This window comes from Danio aesculapii, chromosome 4, assembly GCF_903798145.1.
Source record: "Danio aesculapii chromosome 4, fDanAes4.1, whole genome shotgun sequence".
Classification (NCBI taxonomy): domain Eukaryota; kingdom Metazoa; phylum Chordata; class Actinopteri; order Cypriniformes; family Danionidae; genus Danio; species Danio aesculapii.
In genome coordinates this window covers 36,342,355-36,365,226 of record NC_079438.1, presented here as the reverse complement: position 1 = coordinate 36,365,226, position 22,872 = coordinate 36,342,355, and the positions used below count along the sequence as shown (strand labels likewise).

Sequence of the window (22,872 nt, the reverse complement as noted above, 5' to 3'; positions counted from 1 at the left end):
TAAGCTAAAAGTCATTGTTAATGGTTTGTTAATAGTGAGAAATAAAGTGTGACCCAAATTTGACTTTGTTTTGAAATTTCCTTTGAATGTAATAAACTTCTATTTTACTACCTACTGTACGACTCTACATAAGCTTCAAAATGGCATGAAATATAAATAGTAATCAGTTTATCTTTGGCCTCCCCACATTAGGAAGATAACTGTACTGATAATTTTGCAAACTTGAGCTCATATCATATAGAACAAAAGCTTGTTTGAGCAAATTAATTATTTATGGTCACAGAATGGGAATATTACTTGGAGATGTAGACCAAAGTACATCAGGCCAGCTGCACCACAGATGTTCATTCGGGAAAATAGACGTAGATGGTTTGGAGATATTTCAAACTCTACCAGACAGGTGCCCATAAAACTGTACTGTTGTGTAGTTTTCCCAGTATTTGCCTCAGAAAACCTCATTGGTTCAAAATGTGTAGCTGTTTATGGATAGTTCACCCACACAAATCACAGTTTGTCATCATTTACTCACCCTCATGACCTTTCAAACATGTAGAACTTGCGATGCAAGTCACACCGTACATGTTCTGTCCTTTACATTCTTGAACTTTCTTCAAAATATCTCCTTTTGTGTTTCCTGAAAAAAAAGAAAAGAATGACATGAGGTAAAAAGTCAAAATCTTCATACTATTGGTATACAATGTGAGAGTATGTGCACGTTTTCCTCTTATTAAAATGGTATGCAGAACCAGAATACAGATTATTTGTAAAGTTCTTAAGCCCCAGCAGTGCCAGTGTTTGGATCACTTAAGAATAGGCTCAGTGAGGCTTGTGATCATGCATATTGTTTAATTGATATTCCTGCACATGTTTGACGACGATGGGAATGAATGTCTTGTTAATGTATTCTGGTTTGTGCACATTTGTAATGTGATTGTCACTCATTTTTGATGATGTATAGCATTGTACAGCCTTCAAATCTGGGATTACTCTGTCTGTGTAACTTATGTTTTTGTGTTTTGTATTTTAATAATGTAAATAGTTTAAAAGCTCTAAAAAACAAAACAAAAGAGAAGTTCAGTTACACTTCAGATTTGCAATAGTTTTCTTTCTATGAATTTCAATCACGTATAGATAGTTTTTTCTCCACTGACACATCTGAATTTATCTTAATGCCAAAACTTTCGACCGAATCTGCATTTTGCAGAAGTTTTTTTTCTGGCATTTTGTGTGCTCTCCAAAGGGCATTTTGAGTAACAATAATGTTTTAACATTATTCTAAAGCAAATATGCTGTATTACCTGTGAATGTTAATGATAATTTTATTTTATTAAATGTCTCGATTTGTGTATACCTATTTATTAATGATATAAGCCTGAACAACTGCATTAAACAACTTCAAACGATTACATGTGTCAGGAACCCTCAGTCGGATAACTGGTTCATGCCTATAGTACTGAATATTAAACATTAAATGAATAACATTTGCTGTAAAAAAAAACTAGATAAAAGAGTATTAAAAGTAATACTTCAATCTTTTACGTGCAACATTTTAATAAATACCACTATTAATAACACCGATTTCTTTATCAGCATCAGCCCTGATGATAACTGATGACAGTTTTTAATGGATAAAAATCTATTATTTTCTATATATTACTGGCCAAGATAAATCAATGATCAGAAACAGCATACTTTTTGTGCAGTACCAAATTTAAAAAATACCACATACAAACATTAAACATATTAAATTTCCCAATAGACACATACAAAACTGACTGTTATCCATATCAATACACGTGCATAATTATAAAACGGTTCATTAACATATATTTAACATATTTACTAATTTATTAACAATTTTTTCGGTTTTAAAATCGGTTAATGGAAATGGAAGCAAAAGAAGGTATTAACAAAGAAGGTATGGCTTTTTGCTTCAATGGCACTGGGATTAAATATTTAGATATATTTCGTTTTAATAGGGTTCAACAGAGACGGTTTTGTTCTGAACGCAGGCCTACCTGTTGCCTTTATAGATTTATGACAGGAAACATAAGGATGAAATCCAATAAATAGCAAACACAACTTATATTTTCCGAGTTTTACTCATTATTACGGTATTTCCGACATGTGAAGGAATTTATGCCGTGTCACCTGAGAGCTATATTTGTCTATGAAATTGCGAGGTTTTTTTGCTACCTTGCAGAAACGTACACGTGAGAGGTATTTTAAGTTCAATCTGTCGCTGTCCGTCAAAAGAGCTGCTCGTTTTAAGATCAGCTTCACAGAGTTAAATGCCGCCTTTGGTTAAATTAACTGATGAACTCGCGCCTGCAGGTGATACTATGCAGTTATTGCGAGAACAGCAAGTTTTAATTTAACGTCATACGGTTGCCAATATCAAAGCACAGTGGTTAGTATCGACGTTATTAAGTCATAAAGTTATTACTGTTTAAACAGCTGATACGGTATTATTGGCTATTATTAATAAATGTCTTTAATTGAAATTTATTACCATAATAATAATAATAATAATTATTATTATTAGCATTATAATGAGCAACAAGTTGCAATTCATTATAAATTGGTATTAATTACATTTGCATAGCTTTAATACTCTTTTTTGCGTATATATGAGAAGGTAAAGGTAATGATAAAGGTAAAAGCTATAAATCTCCAGACCTCTGGAAATACCTAAATAAAAGTTAATTTTTAAATGGCAAATTGGCTTTTGATAGCATTTTGCAGACATTTTTTTTGTATCCAAAGCATTTGGAGTGCGAAAATCCGAAGTTTCCTGTGAATGTTAATAATATATTTTGTTTAAATTAATGTCTTGATTTGTATTCATATCCCTATTTTAATGTAGACAGCTTATGCTTTTACAATGATAAACAACTAATTGACAAAAAAAAATGGTTTTAAATGCGAGTAAATGTAAGACCACTCATCTTGCATCTTCGAACAGCCCACATGTGGTCACTCACAGCAAAAAATTCAGAATATTTCCAACATGCATTGTACACTGTAATAGGATCAATACCTGCCTGGAACTAGACCTGTGCATTTCCCTGAAGAAAAAAAAAAAAACTGCACACCTTAGATTGTTTATCAGTCAATCAGAATCAAGCATTAAACAGGCCCATCATTCAGGGCTTTATATAGTCTAACAAAAGTTGGTAGTTTTTAGAATGTTATCATAATTTTTGAGTGATCATACATATTATTTTGTTAGCAGTGAACATTTGCCACCAAGTACAGTATAAAGCTCTGGCCTCTACCATTTTAAAACCCATGGCTCAAACCAGAGCAGAAAAGCTGCATTCAGAGATGACCAGTGGCATTTTATAATTCATAAAGCAGAGACATGGCTCACTCCCAGTCCTGCTCTCATATTAAGCAAACCCTTGTGTTTCACTCAACCACAGGCCTCTTGTTCTACAAACCCTCCCATTCTGAGCCATTGGAAAGTGAAAAAATAAATCAGCGGATTTACAGAGAAATCCGTTCCAATCTGTTTCTCTCTTCTTCAGCTTGGTGATTGTTCTTGGTGCACGGAAAAGCAGAACTTGATATTTGATTAAAGGACAATGACTACAGAAAAAGAAAACAAAAAACAGCAACCGGTCCAAGTTTCACAGTTCTTTGTTTTACTGAAATTGTGCGGACATACAAAACTATTTCATATTGAAATTAACCACAGTAAGACCACAAAATGGCAGAATATTTGCCCTGATAACCGTTTAAAGTATGACTTGATACAATATCAAGCAAATACACAAAGAAATCATTGTTCTCCACAAAAAAAATGCAGAGTCTATAAATTATATAAATAGAATTGTCATATTCGGAGCTCAGATTACAGTTACACTATACAATTCCCACTCAGCAACAAGAATCCCTCCCTTTATTTAACCAAAGAAAGATTCGTTTTTGACGGTTTTGAGCACACTACAATCAAACCGATCATACAGCCCAGAAATATTGCAGAACCAGTTACTAAAAGTCCGATCTGTGCGGCCTCCAGCATGTCCATCCGGGAAATCAGCTCATTCTTGAACATCTTGGCTGTCTCATCGTCTAGAACGCCCGTCTAACACAAAGAAATAACAAAACATTTTACAGTGGTGAAAGAATCCGAGGTCAGGCACGTGTGAGATTAGCTGTTTATGGACTGTAATAATTCTCCTCATATATCAGATGTAAGATTTCAGAATTACTTAGTTGGTCCCAACGGGTCTAAAGTACTTATTTAAAGCAGAGATAACAGATCTAAACTTAGTCAACATGCTTTATCTTGATGCTTTTGTTGAGTCTGGCAATAGAAATGAGATTTAATCCCATTATGAACTACAGTGTATATTGTATACAGTATTTGATTTAAAGGGATGGTTCACCCAAAATAAATACTTACTTTCAATTTACATCAAGCGCTTCCATCCCTTTTCCATATCTTTTCAGTTTTGGGTGAACTGTCTTATTAAAAATTATTTTGCTGACTTAATTGAATCTGCCATGTTTACTGTATATAGCAGTACACAAGTTTAACCTTAATAACTCTAATTTTAAATGGTATATATGTACATGCTTATATGTGGTACATATATGCAAATGGAAAAGCCCTGAATAACATTATTGGTGCTTAGTAATGAATAATGATTCTTAATATTATCATTGTTAAATACAATGTGTGAAAACTGAATTTTAGCTAAATTGTTTGATGATAGAAATAGAAATTATTACATGTTAATGAAAAAAGTTCCCTTTTAAAAAAAAATGCATTCAATTATTTCTTCTTTTTCATCTTTCAGCAAACCTTTGAATGGTGGTGCATCTTGGTTTTGACAAAAATACTTTTCAACATTAATTTTATGAACATTTTAGACATTTAAACGTATAACATTTAACATTTTAGAATGATTTCTGAAAAATCATGTAACACTAAAAACTACAATAATGGCTGCAGGAAATTCAGATTAAAATTGCAATTGTAAAAAGGAATCATTTATTTTTATCTTATGTCATAAAAACCTAATAAATCATACATAAAAAGACATTGTTCTTTTTTTGTATACCTTTCGTAAAATTTCAATTTTAAAAAAATATAAATCAACCAGAAACCTGTCATTTTAATTTATTCATGAAATATTACCATTTTATGCTGTAATTTTGATACAATAAATGCATCCTTGTTAACCCATTTAAAATCATATTAATTATATACTACACTCTCAGAAATAAAGGTACAGGAGCTGTCACTGGGGCAGTACCTTTTCAAAAGGTACATAATTGTACCTGAAGGGTCCATAATGGTACCTCAAAGGTACTTTTTAGGTACATTTTGTGTACTAATATGCACTTTTTTAGGTACCACTGTGGACTATTTGGGTACAAACATGTTTCTTTTAAAAAGGTACTGCCCCAGTGAAAGCTCCTGTACATTTATTTCTGAGAGTGTACTATATTAGTTAGTTACTAGTTATAATGTTTTAATAATGTTTTAACTATTATTTAAACAAAAATTCACATTTGCATATACAGATATTATTAACACTCACCTCATTCAACCATAAAATAGGCATAACTGTGTGCTCTTTGATTTTGTTGAGAAGTCTGTGAGGGAAAAAAGACAAGACATCATGTTAGGTTGTGCATGCATGAATTCAGCAAAGCGCATGAGCATTCATGACAATGTGTGATATTGGTTTACATACGCAATATCGTCGGACGGGCCGTACATCATGTTGACCTGAAGCCTTTTTGAAAATCTCAGAGTAAAACCTGTAATCTGCAAATATCAAAAGACGTACAGTCAAAATCATATCTAAAAACTGTCAAAAAAACAATATCATATCATTTCTAAATGCTTCCTTGCTTCAAGACGAGACAATATAGGAAAAAACACATTTTTTTAAATGCACCTGTCAATGCCTCTGGGCTTTTTGTAAAGTGTTATTTCAGTCCAAAATACACTTTTGCTTGTTTCCTGTCACACTTTTTCAATTTGTGTCTGTATACAGTACATCAACTGCAATGCATATTTCTGTAAAGGCTGTTTTATGTTCTTAAAATGGTATTTAGTCATAAATCACCAGCTTTTAAATGCATGGTTTATTCATATCTATACTCTGAAGTTTTGTGGGGGATGTGTTAATAATAATAATAATAATAATAATATGCTTGATTATATAAACATTTTATTATATATAAAACTGCAGCCTTTTCTGCAGCCTTTTCTTAATAACAGTGATAACAAAAGATTGCAAAAAATGCAATGATGTTTGTAACCTCAAAAATCTCATTCTACAAAAACTGATTGAAATCATTTACATGGGGAAGTGTTGATAACTATTACTTATTATTGTTTTTACTCCATTCACCTGCAGTGTATTTCCTTAAAACTTGATTCACCCAAACTTGAATATTCTGTCATTAATTATTCACTGTCATGTTGTTCCAATTAAAATAATTTAGATGAAATCTGAGAGCTCTTTCCTCCTCCACAGACAGAAACAGTCCCAGGATGTTTAAAGTCCAGAAAAGAAACCAAAAACCTTCTCAAAACACCCAAAACTGTGTCAGGGTCATTTCTGTCTACAGGATGAGAGAGCTCTCAGATTTAATCTCAAATATCTTCATTTGAGTCACCTCAAAACTGCAAACTTATGCAAAGAAAGAAAAGTAATTTCCTCACCGGTTCTACGTCCAGAAATATGGAGTGTTCATCTAAGCTGGGGTTCATTCCGATCACCCCCTGCTGGAGCTCAATACTGGCATAGAGGAAGTGAGGCAGAGAGATGAAGACTGGGGTTCCTGTGGGCAAATTTTATTAATTAATTAAAATAAATTGATTATATTAAACAACAAAAAACAAAAAGACTAATTCATACAATAAGGTATTTTCACATTTGTTTGCATCAATATGATGACTTCATGCCATTTACATTAGAAGTAAACAGCACCGGACCTCTTTTTCATTAAGATTCGGGTACGGTATGTGTGCATTACAATTCAGGAAAAATTATTATCATCATAACAACTCAAACTCTGGCATCAAATAAAAACAAATGTGCATTGAAGTTACTATTGCAAAAGCCCTTTTAAAGGATAGTTCAAAATTCCTCACCAGTTACCCACACTACATAAATAAATTGCTTTCTTCTGTTGGACACAAAAATCGATATTCTGAACAATGCTGGAAAAAGCAGCCATTGGCATCCATAGTAGGAACACAAAATACTATTTAAGTCAATGGCTTTTTTTCCCCCAACATTTTTCAGTATATTTTCTTAAGTGTTAGGCTAAAAAAAGAAACTCAAACACATCTGATACAAGTGTAGTCTGATACAATGATTACAGAAATTTATCTTTGGGTGAACTGCATTAAGAGGAACAAAGCACTGACCTTTACAGGAAGTAATGTCAAGAAGTCCAGCTAAGGTGCAGTTTCTGGTGAGCTCCTGGTCTGTACAGTAGCACATGTTATCTGGGTTGGAAACTGGAGAAGCCAGAGCATGAACAGGCAGCAAGTACCGATACACATCAATTCCCTTCAGGTTCACAGTGGCCTCATATTCAGCAGATATTGACCTGGAGGAAAAGCACAATATTATATTATATGATATATTATATTATATGATATATTAAATGATTTCTGTCAATATATTCTAAATTGTCATTTATTTCTGATTTTTTTTCCACTGTAATTGCTTCTGTTCTAGTATCATATAATTAATGAATATTTATTATTATTATTGTCAATGTCAAAAACTGTTGTGCTGCGTAATATTTTTATTTTTTCATGAACCTTCAATAATAATAATAATAATAATAATAATAATAATAATAATAATAATAATAATAATAAATACATCAAAAGTTCCTATTTTAGTTTGACCATTAAAAAAATCAAATTGACCGTAAAAATATTTGTGTAAATGAGATGCATTTTTATTATTTTTTCTTATATAATATAATATAATATAATATAATATAATATAATATAATATAATATAACACAATACAATACAATACAATACAATATAATATAATATAATATAATATAATATAATATAATATAATATAATATAATATAATATAATATAATATAATACTTGGCATATATAATATAATCAGTTGGCATTTCTGTGTGGAGGTTGCGTGTTCTCCCCGTGTTCGTGGGGGTTTCCTCCGGGTGCTCCGGTTTCTCATACAGTCCAAAGACATGCGCTAGGTGAATTGAATAAGCTAAATTGGCAGATGTGAATGTGTGTGAATGTAAGAGTGTATTGGTGTTTCCCAGTGTTGGGTTGCAGCTGGAAAGGCATCCGCTGCGTAAAACATATGCTGGATAAGTTGGCGGTTCATAACATATTACTGTATTATATTGTTATATTATATGAGATTATATTGCTTTATTTTATTATATAAGGAAAAGATAATAAAAATAATATATAATATGATATAAATTTTGTGTGAATTAAAGTGTAATTTTATTATTTTCCTTATATAATAAAATATAACAATATAATTTCATTCTAATAATATTTTCTAATAATATAATATAAACTGTTGAATAAATTCTGTACTTTATATTTGATAAAAAGGTCATATTTATCTTCCTTTTTTCAGTTTTTTTTTGGAAAGAAAGCTACACAATTCATCTATTTTTAAGTATGTTTAGTGGCTAAATCCTTAACTAGATACTTCAAAATCGACATGGTCTCAGTAACATATTTTTAACACTCATCATGTGACTAAATGAAAAACAGACAAGCTTTGTCTAGCTTTGATCTCCAGCAGTTACAGCTGAACACTCACGGAGGATGTATTATGGTAAAAGTGTATAAATGTAGGCTTTTCTGACACCTTTGACCCTGCAGAAGAGCAGGATCTGCCTGACCTCTGCTGGTAATGACTAAACAATAGAGTGGACACGTGAAACCACCACTTATCTGATCAGCAACCCAGATCAACTCTAATCAGATGCGCAGAGATTAAATTTAACATACGCTCATAGAAAAATAGGACTTTAATCAGTAGATAATGATAACATTGCTGATGAGAGGAGTTTTAAAACAGCCTCAAAGTTTTTGAACACTTAGTGAACTTTAAAATGTATATCCATGATGAACTTTATTAAAGAAATTGTTGTTTAGTGTACATGAAAAATGCCAATGACTGTTTTTCTTAAAGCTAAATGTTTCACAAAAAGAAATATTGTTAGTTAATTGATAAATCAGTAGATACTATTGGAAAATCAGTGGATATTCTTCAATGTCCATAAAGATTAGCCCATGGATGATGACTAGGGCCAGACAGAATCTGCGGAATTATTTTGGGAGCATCATAGCTAAAAACTTAATACATGAAATGAAAAATAATAGTTTTTTTTACGTTTATTTAATGTTTAAAATGCAAATCCATCTAGATCCACTTGTTTGGTAAGCAAAGCAAGACTCTCATACAATATCTTTTCTAAAAGACAGAAAATATTACTTTACAAACAATATTGTAAATACATCCAATGAACACTTTCTATATTAGTCAATAATATTAGTGAAATTAATTAAAAAATTATAAATAAAAATGTAAATTTAAACACGTTTACACAAGTAAATAAATAGACTCAATGATAGGCTAAAAATCTGTGGAAATTTCGTGTGGTCCTAATGAATATACAATAGTTTTGAACCTTAAATTCACAAAAATATCTAGATTAGTTACACTCTATACTAATAATAGTATAGTAATAATAATAATAATAATCTTATTTAAATTGAGCTAAAACAACACAATTCTTCAGTTTTTTGGGAAGACAACTTAATTGTTTTATGTTTAATCCACTTAAATTTGAACTTAATTCCATCATGTTGTCCCAACGCAAAAATCAATCACGAGGAGCCCAACATTTTTACAGTGTACATTTTAGTTACTTTTTGTATTGATTATTAGCAATACAAATGATAAATACCGGCAGATATCAGAAGAAAAGAAGTATAGAGGTTCCTTCTTGTCCAGGAACGGGTGGAAAGAGGAACCATCTGTTGATATATGAACACAAATTAAAATCAGATGAAAAGCTATGAATAAATAAGCCAGAAATGAGCCCTGCACAAAGCTTTCTAAATAGCTCTAGGATAGAAGACATTATATAACTACTTGCACATAAGCAGCAATGACATTTCCCAATTAATTCAACATTAATGTAATATATTAGAGGTAAACTTGCCTGATCCGTTTATCTTGTCACAATAAGAGTTGTTCCAGTAATTCACTGATCTGTACAAGCATAAGTGTTTTGATGATACAGTTAGTTTACGTTTTTCTAATGATGGGTTGAAGACATAAATCTGATTAACTAATTAAATAAAAAAAAAACAGTATATGCATTTTTTTTAATATTTAAAGGGATTGTTTGCCAAAAATCTCTCTTACAGATAAACCATAAGCATCAAATGCAATTAAAATAGAAAATACAGTAAGTGTAATTTTTATGTGATCATGTTGTGTCAAATGTGACGTCTTAAACATTTCAAATTTTTCCAGATTCCACACGTTTCACATATTCTAAATGTCTGACGTGTTTTTGTCTGTATTGACCGATGATAATACTACTGAATCTACTAAATAAAATGTCATTAATAATCCTGAGTCATTTAACTGCAAATATTTGGGTTTGTTTGCGTAAACTATCCCTTTAAGATTTAAGGTTTTTTGTATACAACAGCGATCTTCAACCCAAAGAATCATGTGTTACATGTTACATATACTTACGTTTCACCTTGCCAGCGTTCAATAATGGCTACTTTACTGATGTCATCTTTGCCTGTGAAAACAGTGTAGGGTCCATCTACGGTGCCATTATACTAAAAGAAAAAAGAAAAACAGCTAAAATTTAAAGTTAGGTTAAATCACAAAAACTACAACAAAAGCTCCAGTATTAAACTGGGAACACATGCTAAATTTAAAATTCAGTTGAAATGTTTAGAATTTAGGGGAAAGTGTCATGTTAGCTTTGATGTTAGCTCTTTATATAAATAATTTTTCTCATCCTTCATTATTTCAAACATGTTTTGAGGTTGTTGTTTTTTTCTGTTGACAAAAGAAGATATCCTGAAAATTTTGGGAAACAGAAACCATTGACTTCCATAGTATTCGTTTTAGTTCTGCTATGGATGTCAATGGCTGTTTTTTTTCCCAAAATTCTTCATTATATCTTGTATTGCGTCCAACTTGATCAACTTGAGTACATTTTCAATTGTGGGTGAACTGTCCCTTTAAGCCCTGTTCACAAAACTATAATGTTAACAACACAGAGGACCTACTGTATAGCATTGGAATCCCTTTTAGTATTATTCATTTCTGAATATCTGATTCATAAATCTAAATCATAAATCTGAATCCATCCTGCTTTAAACAGGTTGTGCAATTATTGCAAATGACAAAACTGCAGTCTGCACTTACAAACACAAAATTATCATTCATATCGCTATAGTTATCATTCATGGCGTGAACAGCCCTTTAATCTGTGCCTTCTTATTTGGGCTAAAGGTGAGATGTCCCATTCTGATGTCTGGATCAAATAAAATTCACAAAAGGGACTTTAAATACACAGTACTTACATGAAATGTAATAAAAGTGTGTAATTTAATGTTTTATATAGCTATACAAAATAAAATCAAAATGTGGATGAACATTTTTCTATCATACGGAGTAATATATTTATGCAAAAAATCTTCATTCATTCATTCATTCATTCATTCATTTTCTTTTTGGCTTAGTCCCTTGTCCTTTTTAGAATATATAAAATAATAAGAGACCATCCAAATTTTAAATGATTAAAAATATCTTGCTGACAAATGGGTAAAACCCAGTAGTTTGAATGATAGTGGTATAAATATTTAATATGATAATGAATTACTGTTTACTGGGCTTCAATTAAAATTTTAAAGGGATGGTTCACCTTTTTGAGTTTCTTTCTTCTGTTGAACACAAAAGAAGATATTTTGAAGAATGTAAGAAATCTTTAACAACTATAAGTTGCTTAACTAGCAAATGAAGGGCATTAAGTCTCCTTACTGGATAAAAAGCACCAATCAAGGTGTTCAACATTGGGTCTTTGTAGCCCCACAACAGCTCCTTAACAGTCCTGTTCTGGAAGAGTGAGGAACCGGAGCTTCGGATAAGCCAATCTGCCAGTTTAGGACCAATCAATCGGTAAACACCCTGGAGGAAAAGAAATCAAGATTCAACTTAACCATTACATCAGTATGGAACAGCAATCTTTCCTTAATTTATCTACCTAATAAAACCACAAGGTAAGCTTAATTATACACATATTACCTCAACAGCACCTTTATCTGATGGATCGTAACATGTAATCACAAGCACTGAATGAACATTAGGATTATATAACACTTGGTTATGCATTAACCTGCATGCTCAAGTGTTGTGCTGATAGTTGACAGATAACTCGTTGATATCTGTGATTATCTTTTAATTTGACAAACTTTAACTGACTTGCTTCACAGCTGGCAATTAGTGTTGAAGCAATGTTATCAGTGCCATGGGTCAGCGGTTTTAAAATGTGTACACTGTAAAAAATATCTGTTAATTAACAGTTTCTGCATTTTGTGATCCAATTATGAGACCTTGACCTTTGGTCTGTTTACTTTTGATGCTGAAAATTAAGCTCTGTAGTTTAAAAATGTGGTATATATATTTACACGTTAAATACAAGAAAAAGTACTAGTTAATTACAGTTTATTTTTAGACCAGTTGTTCTCAAACTTTTCAGCTCGTAACCCTCAAAAATCCAACGCCAGTGACTCGTTAGCCCCAATATCCTCTGAGGTGGTTATAAGTATATAAACTTTGCACACAATGGCGCACACATACCAATAGGCCCAAGTCTATTCATTATTTAATTTAAAAGAACGCCACTTGGAGATCATCCTCCATGTTCAGTTGTGGCCTGTATTTATTTTTAATGTATGTGAGTGCCGTAAAGGTGTCAGAAAGTTGGTCCCATAAAATCAATGTGCTGTGTCTTTAATATACCGTAATCACCCCAGGGGTCAAAAAAAAATAAATCAAAAGGCTGAAGTCTTTTTATTTGCATGTTGTTGTTTTTTTATGTAACTATTAACTACTATTTTTTTCTTTTGCAGGTAAGAGATAAATTATTAAAATATGGTAATTCTAATAGTTTAACAAAATTAATTAGATTTTGGAAATCACCAAGCAACCCCCCGAGGGGTCTCGACCACCACATTGGGAACCACTGTTCTAGACAATGCATCACATCAAACAACTATAAATAATAAATTAAAAGTCACTTTTTCAAACTGTTTAACATCAAACGTTGTAAGAAAAAAATATTGCAATTCATCAGCATAAATAAACGGAAAGCAAAATAAATTAAAGCAAATTAATATTTTTGTTCTAAAACTACTGAACAATGCCCAGTCCTATTATTTGAAAAAGTACTCCATGTACACACACGTGTACACCTTAAAATAAACATGGACATTATTGTTTAAAGCATATTGTTGAAATGAAGAATTTTTTACTCACACTCTCAGAAATAACAGTACAGAAGCTGTCTCTTGAGTTCTACCTTTCTAAAAATTACCACATTTGTACCAAAGCATTCATATTAGTACCTAATATTTCAACAGATACTAAAATTGGCCCTTTAGGTACAAATGTGTTTTGATAAGGTACCACCCCAGAGACAGCTTTTATTCCTTTATTTTGGACAGTAATAACTGCATTTATTTGATAAAAAAGCAAAAAATTAAATAAAATAAATACAGCAATACTGTAAAATACGTATTTACTAATATCTAAAAACTGCTTAATTTTTGCTATATTTTGAAATGTATTTTTTCTTTCTGTGATGACAAAGCAGAATTTCAGCAGCCATTACTCCAGTCTTGTGGAGGAAATCTATTTATCACATTAACTGAAAATGAGGGAGTAAGCAAGACCGAAAGGATGACTACAATGGCATGAATTTTGAAATACATACTGCGACAGCAAGGTTGAGCGACGTGAACACGTCCTCCTCGGATCCTACTGACATGCTAGGCTCAAAGGTGGCTCCTGCCGGCAGCACGAAGGACACAGTGTTGTTGTCATTGAAGGTGATATTTGTTTTGGGGATGTAACGTATCCTGGAGGATAACAGAAAGAATAAAACCTTGTTATAAAACAGTAGATGACCATTTAGTGGCTTAAAACCACAGGAAAAACACAAGTTAGTTGGTGTGTTATTGGTTATATCATTATGTAGCAGTGGAAAGTCATAGTTAGCGTGAATAACAGCAATGTCAGGCTCATTCAAACACATTTTGGTCTAAGATCGTGATGCTTTTGATGACAACATGTTTATATTTATATTATAGGAACTATGAAAAGTTTCCTCCAGTGCAAAAATGACCTTTTCCTTGTATAACATGCATGTATAACATTTTTCTTAGATTTGGTAAGAATCAAACTTGTGCTTATGAATATACGATGCTAAAAAAGCAGCAGCATGACAAAACTTTAAGTTCATCTCAGAGGTCTATATATGATCTATATTTTAGTGAAACATTGTTTATTTTGGATTCTTTTGGCTTTTCAGACAGTTCATGAGACAACATTGGTTTTATTTCCATGAGAATGGAAATTTGTGGAGTTTGTTTGTTCTCCTCATGTTGGCGTCGGTTTCCCCCGGATGCTCCGGTTACCCCCACAGTCCAAACACTTGCGCTATAGGTGAACTGAGTAAACAAAATTGGCCGTAGTGTATGTGTGTGAATGTAAGTGTGTATGGGTGTATCCACTGCATAAAAAATATGCTGGATAGGTTGACGGTTTATTGTGCTGTGGTGACCCCTGATTAATAAAGGGACTAAGCCGAAGGAAAATGAATGAGTGAATGAATGAGTGAATGAATGAATGAATGAATTAATTAATTAATGAATTAATGAATGAATGAAAACAACTGCTGAATATCCATCTGTAAGGCCAGAAATATTACCTGTATGTATACGGCCCTTTCTGCACCAGCACAGGTTTGGACCCTTCATTTAAAACATCACTGGGATTCTCCACGTTAAAAATCCAGAACTGCCTGTACATCGGTGTGTCTACAGATGTCCAGGTGTCAAATGCTAAAGTCCCATTTTCCAGCACTGTTTCCTTTAGAAAAATCAAACACATTTATAATCAGATATTCTAAACAAACTTTATTCTACTTTTTGTATATTGTTAAATGGGGGAGACAGGGGCAAGTTGTCTCAATCCACTGAATATTTCTCTATATTAGGTTATATTCAGTCACGTTTTTACACAGGAACAATGCACTGAACACCTCCACTGCTTTTGTCTTAGAATTAAAACCCAGTTATATTAACATTGACCTTGACACTGTGAGCTAAGTCAAGTACCTGTAATGTTTAAATACCTGAAATCTAAAACACTAGCTAACAATCAAACTTAATTTAGACATTTTAAAAAGATTTTCACTAAAACCCAAACAGTAAAACAACTAATAACTTGCATCATATGCAATTCATTGATTATAAAACTCCAACTTCATATATACAAAACACGTCCTTGACCCAAAAACCCCATTTTATTTCACATCATATATCATTAATAGTAGTACGTTGTACCCTACACAGAATAAATCTAAATTATTCACAATATTCCTCCACGGCAACTTCGTATGTGTCTGTCTGGAGCATCTGCAAACGCGTGTGCGCCGAATTTTGATATGAAAAGACGACGACTTACCTTATGAACGGTGTTTTTAATAATCATGTCGCCCACCGGAATGAGGATTCCGCCAAACACGGCGATCAGGGCGCCCAGCACGGCCCCGGTGATGAGCGCGCACCGCTGATCGCAGCAGGTCATGATGGCGAGCCGCAGCCTGGACCAACACTGACCGGCTGCGCGGCAGTTGCCAGCATGAGGTCGTCCTGGGGAATTATGTAAGTCCCAGGGATCGAAGGTTGTAGAGGAGGAGATCTGGGAGACTGGATTGCCGTATATAACACCCGGAGACCCTCGTTAGGACGGAGTTATCTGCGCGCGATAACGCACTGCTGGGCGGGGAGCGGGCGCGTAACACACGGCAATCAGAAGCCAAGGCCAATGTCACAATCAGGAGACCGCCGATGCTGAAAAGTGTTTCGAGTTAAAAGTGCACTTTGAAATATCCGTTTGATGCCAACCTGGATGATTTAAGAGCCAGAGTCGAAAAGAAAAAGAAAAGTAATGTAAAGAAAAGAATTCGAATCGGTATTTACATTAATAAACTATTAGTTTACCTATAGCCTAAACATCACTTGAAAATGAATATTATCTAATATCTAGTACTAATTAGATTTACAATAAAGGAAAGCAATACGGAATCACCCTAAGCTGCATCTGACCAATCAGAATTAAGAATTTCGGTGGGTCACCCTGTTAAAAAAAATCACTTAGAAACTAACAGGACATCTATAACTAGATTACAAAATAAATAAATAAACAATAGAATAGAAAAGAAAAGAATATCTGACAACCAAATTGGCAATATAAATATAGCATTTCGACAGCCATATATAAAAATACACATGTACAATTAACTTGTTATGAAATAATTTTTACATATTCTTGAATAAATTTTCAACTTCATTTTAGATTAATGAGATTTAATCTGATGTTTTAGGTCTTTGAAAGTCAAGCTGAAAGGGGTTGTAAAGTTAATTTGATTCAGCAACAGAAAATTGTAAATTTGAATAGAACAGAAAAAAATATGCCCAAACAGACCAATCACAACAAAGCATTCACAAGAGAACACAGAACAGAATTGGATTGACTAGAATAAAAGGTCACTCTCCATTCAGAAATAGACCTTCAAAGCCATGTGTGAACAAAAACAAAAAAGTCAGTCAGTCACAAAAAGAAACTACAAAAAGAACAGAATAGAATAGAATATCAGACCACTGAGTGCAACTGATAAATCAGAATCAGTCATTCATGGTTATGTATGAAAAACAAAAAGAAGAACAGAGAATAGAATAGAATAGAATAGAATAGAATAGAATAGAATAGAATAGAATAGAATAGAATATCAGACTACTAAGTAACTGATAATCAGAATCTGACATTCACAAACATGAATGAAAAAATACAAAAACAACAGAATAGAATAGAATAGAATAGAATAGAATAGAAGATCATGGAGTGCTCTGACAAATCAGAATCTGACATTCACAACCGTGTATGAAAAACTACAAAAAGAATAGAATAGAATAGAATATCAGACTACTGAGTAACTGACAAATCAGAATCAGTCATTTACAGTTATGTATGAAAAACAACAACACAGAAGAACATAGAATAGAATAGAATAGAATAGAATAGAATAGAATAGAATAGAATAGAATAGAATAGAATAGAATATCAGACTACTGAGTAGCTGAAAAATCAGAATCAGTCATTTACGGTAATGTATGAAAAACAACAACACAGAAGAACATAAAAGAAAATAGAATAGAATAGAATAGAATAGAATAGAATAGAATAGAATAGAATATCAGACTACTGAGTAACTGACAAATCAGAATCAGTCATTTACAGTTATGTATGAAAAACAACAACACAGAAGAACATAGAATAGAATAGAATAGAATAGAATAGAATAGAATAGAATAGAATAGAATAGAATAGAATAGAATATCAGACTACTGAGTAGCTGAAAAATCAGAATCAGTCATTTACGGTAATGTATAAAAAACAACAACACAGAAGAACATAAAATAGAATAGAATAGAATAGAATAGAATAGAATAGAATAGAATAGAATAGAATAGAATATCAGACTACTGAGTAGCTGAAAAATCAGAATTAGTCATTTACGGTAATGTATGAAAAAGAAGAACATAGAATAGAATAGAATAAAATAGAATAAAATAGAATAGAATATCAGACTACTGAGTAACTGACAAATCAGAATCAGTCATTTACAGTTATGTATGAAAAAGAACAACACAAAAGAAAATAGAATAGAATAGAATAGAATATCAGACTACTGAGTAGCTGACAAATCAGAATTAGTCATTTACGGTAATGTATGAAAAAGAAGAACATAGAATAGAATAGAATAGAATAGAATAGAATAGAATAGAATAGAATATCAGACTACTGAGAATGATACAGAGATATTGATAAGAAATGTAGGAAGAATAATGGAGCATTCAAAACATTCTCTCAGCTCTATATTTGAATTACTGCCACGGGGCGAAGATTCTGCTTGCCTCAGGTTTTAAACAACAAGATAAAGTTTTTTTATACCACAGTCAGTACAATATTTGAATAGCAGTAAAGCATTATGAAGGCAGCTGGTCTCATTGTGTTTTTTTTTTTTTTTTTTGTGGTATGATGTTTATGTCCTTTGATGTGTTGTATTATGATGTCCTAGGTTGTGTAGACACTTGATGATAATACTGCAAATCAAAGTTACCTTACCTTACTCTGACGTTTAAAATATCAGTATAAGCATAGCTCAATTGACAAATCAACTAATAAACCAATAAAAAAGTTCAAGGGTTGTTTTTATTGGCTATTACTGCTGTGCATTAAGGAAATACATTTAACTCTTAAATCTCATTTTGAAATCCCCCTCTCAAACATATGTCTTATGTGTGTGTGGGTGTGTGTGTGTGTGTGTGGGCGCACGCGTGTGTGTGTAAGTGTGCGTGCATGCATGCATGCGTGTTACTTTTCAGGGTTGTAGTAATGATTTAGCTTGTACTGTCCCCTAGTGTTCAGTAGTTTTAAGGTGTCCACACTGCAGACTGAGTGTGTGTGTGTGTGTGTGTGTGTGCGTGTGTGTGTGTGTGTGTGTGCGTGTATGTGTGTGTGTGTGTGTGTGTGTGTGTGTGTGTGCGTGCGTGCGTGTGTGTGTGTGTGTGTGTGTACGTGTGCGTGTGCATGTGCGTGTGTGTGCGTGTGCGTGTGTGTGTGTGTGTGTATGTGTGTGTGTGTGTGTGTCATGATGCCTTGGACAAGACACTTGATGTCAGATTGGATTAAGAAGACATAACTTTAATAAATGTGGTTGGTTAATTTATTATGTTTGTTAAGTAATTTGTTATACTTAATTGTTTCGTTTAAATCCACTGCTCTGGATGTAATAAAACAAAATAAAACATATAAATCCAAATAAAATTATTTATTCATCTTTTCTGTATTATAATTGCAGAAGTCTGGATGACGTTTTGTGTGTTTGTTTTACATTATGGCTATTGGTTTAGAAGAGGTCAGAACAAGTTTACAGTTCGTCTTGCGGACACTAGAGGGCAGTGTTCAACGATGTTACAAAAGTTACTGCTAAGTTTTACTTTTACAGAAGCAACTTATGACTAGTATTCTTTGGTAGTCAGAAATTATTCTAATTTTATACAGAATTACGTGGTTAAATCTCAACGACTGTTTTCAGTAATTCTGTGTACAGATTAAGTGTAACAATTCTGATGACCACAGTCCCAGCATTGAGTTATACATATTGAACATTCGCATATTGAACATTCGCAGTTTCTTTGGATGATTCATGACATATTATTCATAGTTATGTGTTTGGACAAAGCATAATTATGGTTTACTTCAGTAAACTAGTGATATAATACCCTCCAAGCTGAATTCTAGCCAATAATTTTAACATTTGTAATAAAAAAAATTGTCGTTGTCATTTTTTAAGCTTTTCTCTTTAGTACTTTTAACTCATTAAACCTTTTTTTTGACATGTTACGATAGTTCTGTACTACAATACAAACCACTGGCAAATCAGTCCGTTAGCCTTTTTTTAAGATACACAGATTTTGAGTCACCAAACCAAAAACTTAAAAAAAAAAAAAACTATATTTCATATTATTTAAACTATTAGTATACTACTCATAACAAAACATTGTTTTTTTTCATAAAATTCTTATTTATGACTCTTTTTCTTTGTATTCTGTAGTGTTTTCATAGCTGTGCATGTATATCTTATGGTCAAACTGTATGTACATATTTTATGGTCAATCTTCTTATAGCCTAGGCCATCTTTATGTGAAGCAACAATTCGTTTTTTCTGAGAGTTGTTTGCTATGAGGTGCCATGTTGAACTTTCAGTGGCCAGGTTGAAAGAGTGGAAGAGCTTTTATACCAAATTTATATACCAAACTCACCTGCTATCTAGTGACGCCTGAGATAGTGTAACAATAATAAGTCACATGACACAGGGGAAGGAAAATTACTAATTGTGCTAAATTTGTCCATTTTCACTTTAGGGTATACTCACTTTTGTTGCCAGGGGTTCAGTTATTATTGGCTATATTTTTTATTATTTTGAGGAGACAATAAATTTACACTGCTATACAAACTTTACACTGACTGCTTTTTATTGTGTCAAAGAGTTATTTCTGCAGTGTTGTCCTCTCTATTTCAGAGGTTGCCACCGCGGAATGAACCACCAACTATTGCAGTATATATTTTAAGCAGCGGATGCCCTTCAAGCCGCAACCCAGCATTGGGAAACACCCATACACACTCATTCACACTGCATAGTAAAATTCATTATATAAATTTAGTTTATGCAATTCACCTATAGCACGTGTCAAGAACATGGAACCTCCACACAAAAATGCCAACTGGCCCAGTCGGGAGTCGAACCAGTGACCTTCTTGCTGTGAGGTAACAGTGCTAACCACTGAGCCATTGTGCCGCCCTATTATTATTATTATTATTATTATTATTATTATTATACTTATTATTATACCCCATTGGCTCAGATTCTTACTGAACACTAGCAGACATTCACACGTAGCACTTTGCATACGAGCTGTAATATTCTTGTGTAGCATGTAAATGTGTGGTTAAACTGCTGTAGCCCTATGAGATCCAATGCAAATGCTCACTCAAAGCTGACATTTTATCCAGTCACCTCAAACAACTGTAAGGTCTGAGGTCATTGCCTAATTTATCTACTTTAACTTCACAGTCAGCCGGCATACTGAAAGCCTGACCTTTGGCTGAGGAGTGAGAGTGTAATGAATTTTGAGGCTGTTTCTGCAAGCTTTGCAGGTTTTTCAGCAGAGTTGGTGTTACAGTCACAGCTCCTCTGACCTTCAAACACATGGTCTGCGGTGACCCAGGCATCTGGGATGAGTCTTGGACAAACACATCAACCTGACACAACACAATTGCACAATGAAATCATAAAGCAGAGAAACAGCCTTTGTGATAAACCTTTTCCAACAAGGCCATAGAAAAAAAAAAATTGTTTGCTGTATGGACAAACAAATTTTCAATGAATGCTTCGTAAACTTTCTTAAAAGAGCTTTAATGATCTAATGATCTTAAAGACACACTGTAAAAATATAAATTTATAGTAACAATTCTAGAATTATTCATCTTTATATACAAGTGTATACACACAAACACAAACATACACACACACGCGCACAAAAGCAAGCACGCACACACACACAGTATATGGATGATTCAATTTATGGCTACATTTTGCATTTTATACAGTATATAAAAACTTGATGAAACAGTTTAGAAATATTAACTAATTATAAACTAATAAACAAAATAATAGTAATAAAATAATAAATCATATCAAGTTACCTAAAAATAATGTTTGTATTGGTATTTATGGACATTTTGTTTTGAAAATATTCAATTTAAAGACTCTCATACGCTCAAAAAATTTTGTTTGATATTTGTTCAAACTATTTATTTAAAATGAGCTGAAACAACAAAATTCTTGAGGGGTTTTTTGTTTTATGTTCAACCCACCTAAATTTGTAAAATCTAATAAGTTAACTTAATTCCTTCATGCTGTTGCAAAACAAATCGATTGTGTAGAAAACAGCACTGTACTGTTTTGAACTGTACACATGTTCTCTGCTTCCTGAAACCTACATTGAGCTTCAATTATCATGAAATAATTCATTCAAATGTGCATATTTTTGTGTGTTTGATCTACTTACTTAAACATTTGCATAAAACATATGTTTTCTGTATTATTTCAATAATAAAATAGACATTTTGTGTCTATTTTTACATTGTGGTTAACTCTGTTTCCTTGGTTATAAAATGCATAACAATCTGTAAACCACAGACAGAAATAGGACTTGTTTCAAGTGATATCACTTCCTCTGGTAGAAAGGCACCGAGGCATGTTCTTATGCTTCTCTCATTAATTTATGCAACAGTTACATCAATAGTAACAGGATACATCAATAGTAGATTATTATTTGTCAACTCTGTTAATATGAAATTTAACAGAATTTCTTATTCATTTTTATAAACAATAATATGATGCATAAAATTCTGTCTGGTTTGAGATTAGCATCCTAAGCTAAAGCATAAAATTGTGAAAAACTGGTGTAACTCACAGTCAACACTGTTACTGTGTTATTGTTGTTTAATAATAAGTTAAACAATTAGTAATAACAAAAGTGTTATTGGTAACTCAAAGTATTTTGAAAATAATGACTAAAATGCATGCATAAGTTCATAAACACTTTACAATAAGATATCCTTTGTCAACATAAATGTTTTAAGCAACATGTATTGATAAAGAGCAATGAATTAAACTTAGATAATGGTAAACACTGAAAAGTTTAATGCCAGAAGTATTCAATTCAATTCAATTCACCTTTATTTGTATAGCACTTATACAATGTAGATTGTGTCAAAGCAGCTTCACATAAAAGGTCATAGTAAATAGGAACAGTGTAGTTCAGTTTGTAGTGTTTAAGTTAAGTAAAGAAGAAGTACTGCTTATTTTTAAACCACACCAACTAATTTTGCTAACAGACGAATCCTTATTATAAAGTG

The 22,872-nt window shown here is 32.5% G+C and overlaps 1 protein-coding gene across 1 annotated transcript; it reads right to left on the bottom strand.

The window, feature by feature from the left end:
• Positions 1-3,624: 3,624 nt before the first annotated feature.
• Positions 3,625-16,036, bottom strand: cd36 (CD36 molecule (thrombospondin receptor)). Its single transcript, XM_056455554.1, has 12 exons — positions 15,787-16,036; positions 15,029-15,189; positions 14,033-14,177; positions 12,079-12,225; positions 10,774-10,865; positions 10,229-10,278; positions 9,971-10,040; positions 7,403-7,587; positions 6,692-6,810; positions 5,712-5,785; positions 5,556-5,610; positions 3,625-4,090 (listed from the first exon to the last, which is right to left on the bottom strand). Exons 1-12 carry the CDS (start codon positions 15,907-15,909, stop codon positions 3,905-3,907), a joined length of 1,407 nt encoding a protein of 468 aa, XP_056311529.1. The 5' UTR covers positions 15,910-16,036; the 3' UTR covers positions 3,625-3,904.
• Positions 16,037-22,872: the final 6,836 nt, after the last annotated feature.

Bases quoted from the DNA above. Each gene is read 5' to 3' on its own strand.
- cd36 (XM_056455554.1), bottom strand. From the start codon at position 15,909: ATGACCTGCTGCGATCAGCGGTGCGCGCTCATCACCGGGGCCGTGCTG. The intron at 5,611-5,711 runs GTATGTAAACCA...TTTCCCTCACAG, and splicing joins GGCCCGTCCGACGATATTGC to ACTTCTCAACAAAATCAAAG. The intron at 4,091-5,555 runs GTGAGTGTTAAT...TCTTTGTGTTAG, and splicing joins CTATTTTATGGTTGAATGAG to ACGGGCGTTCTAGACGATGA.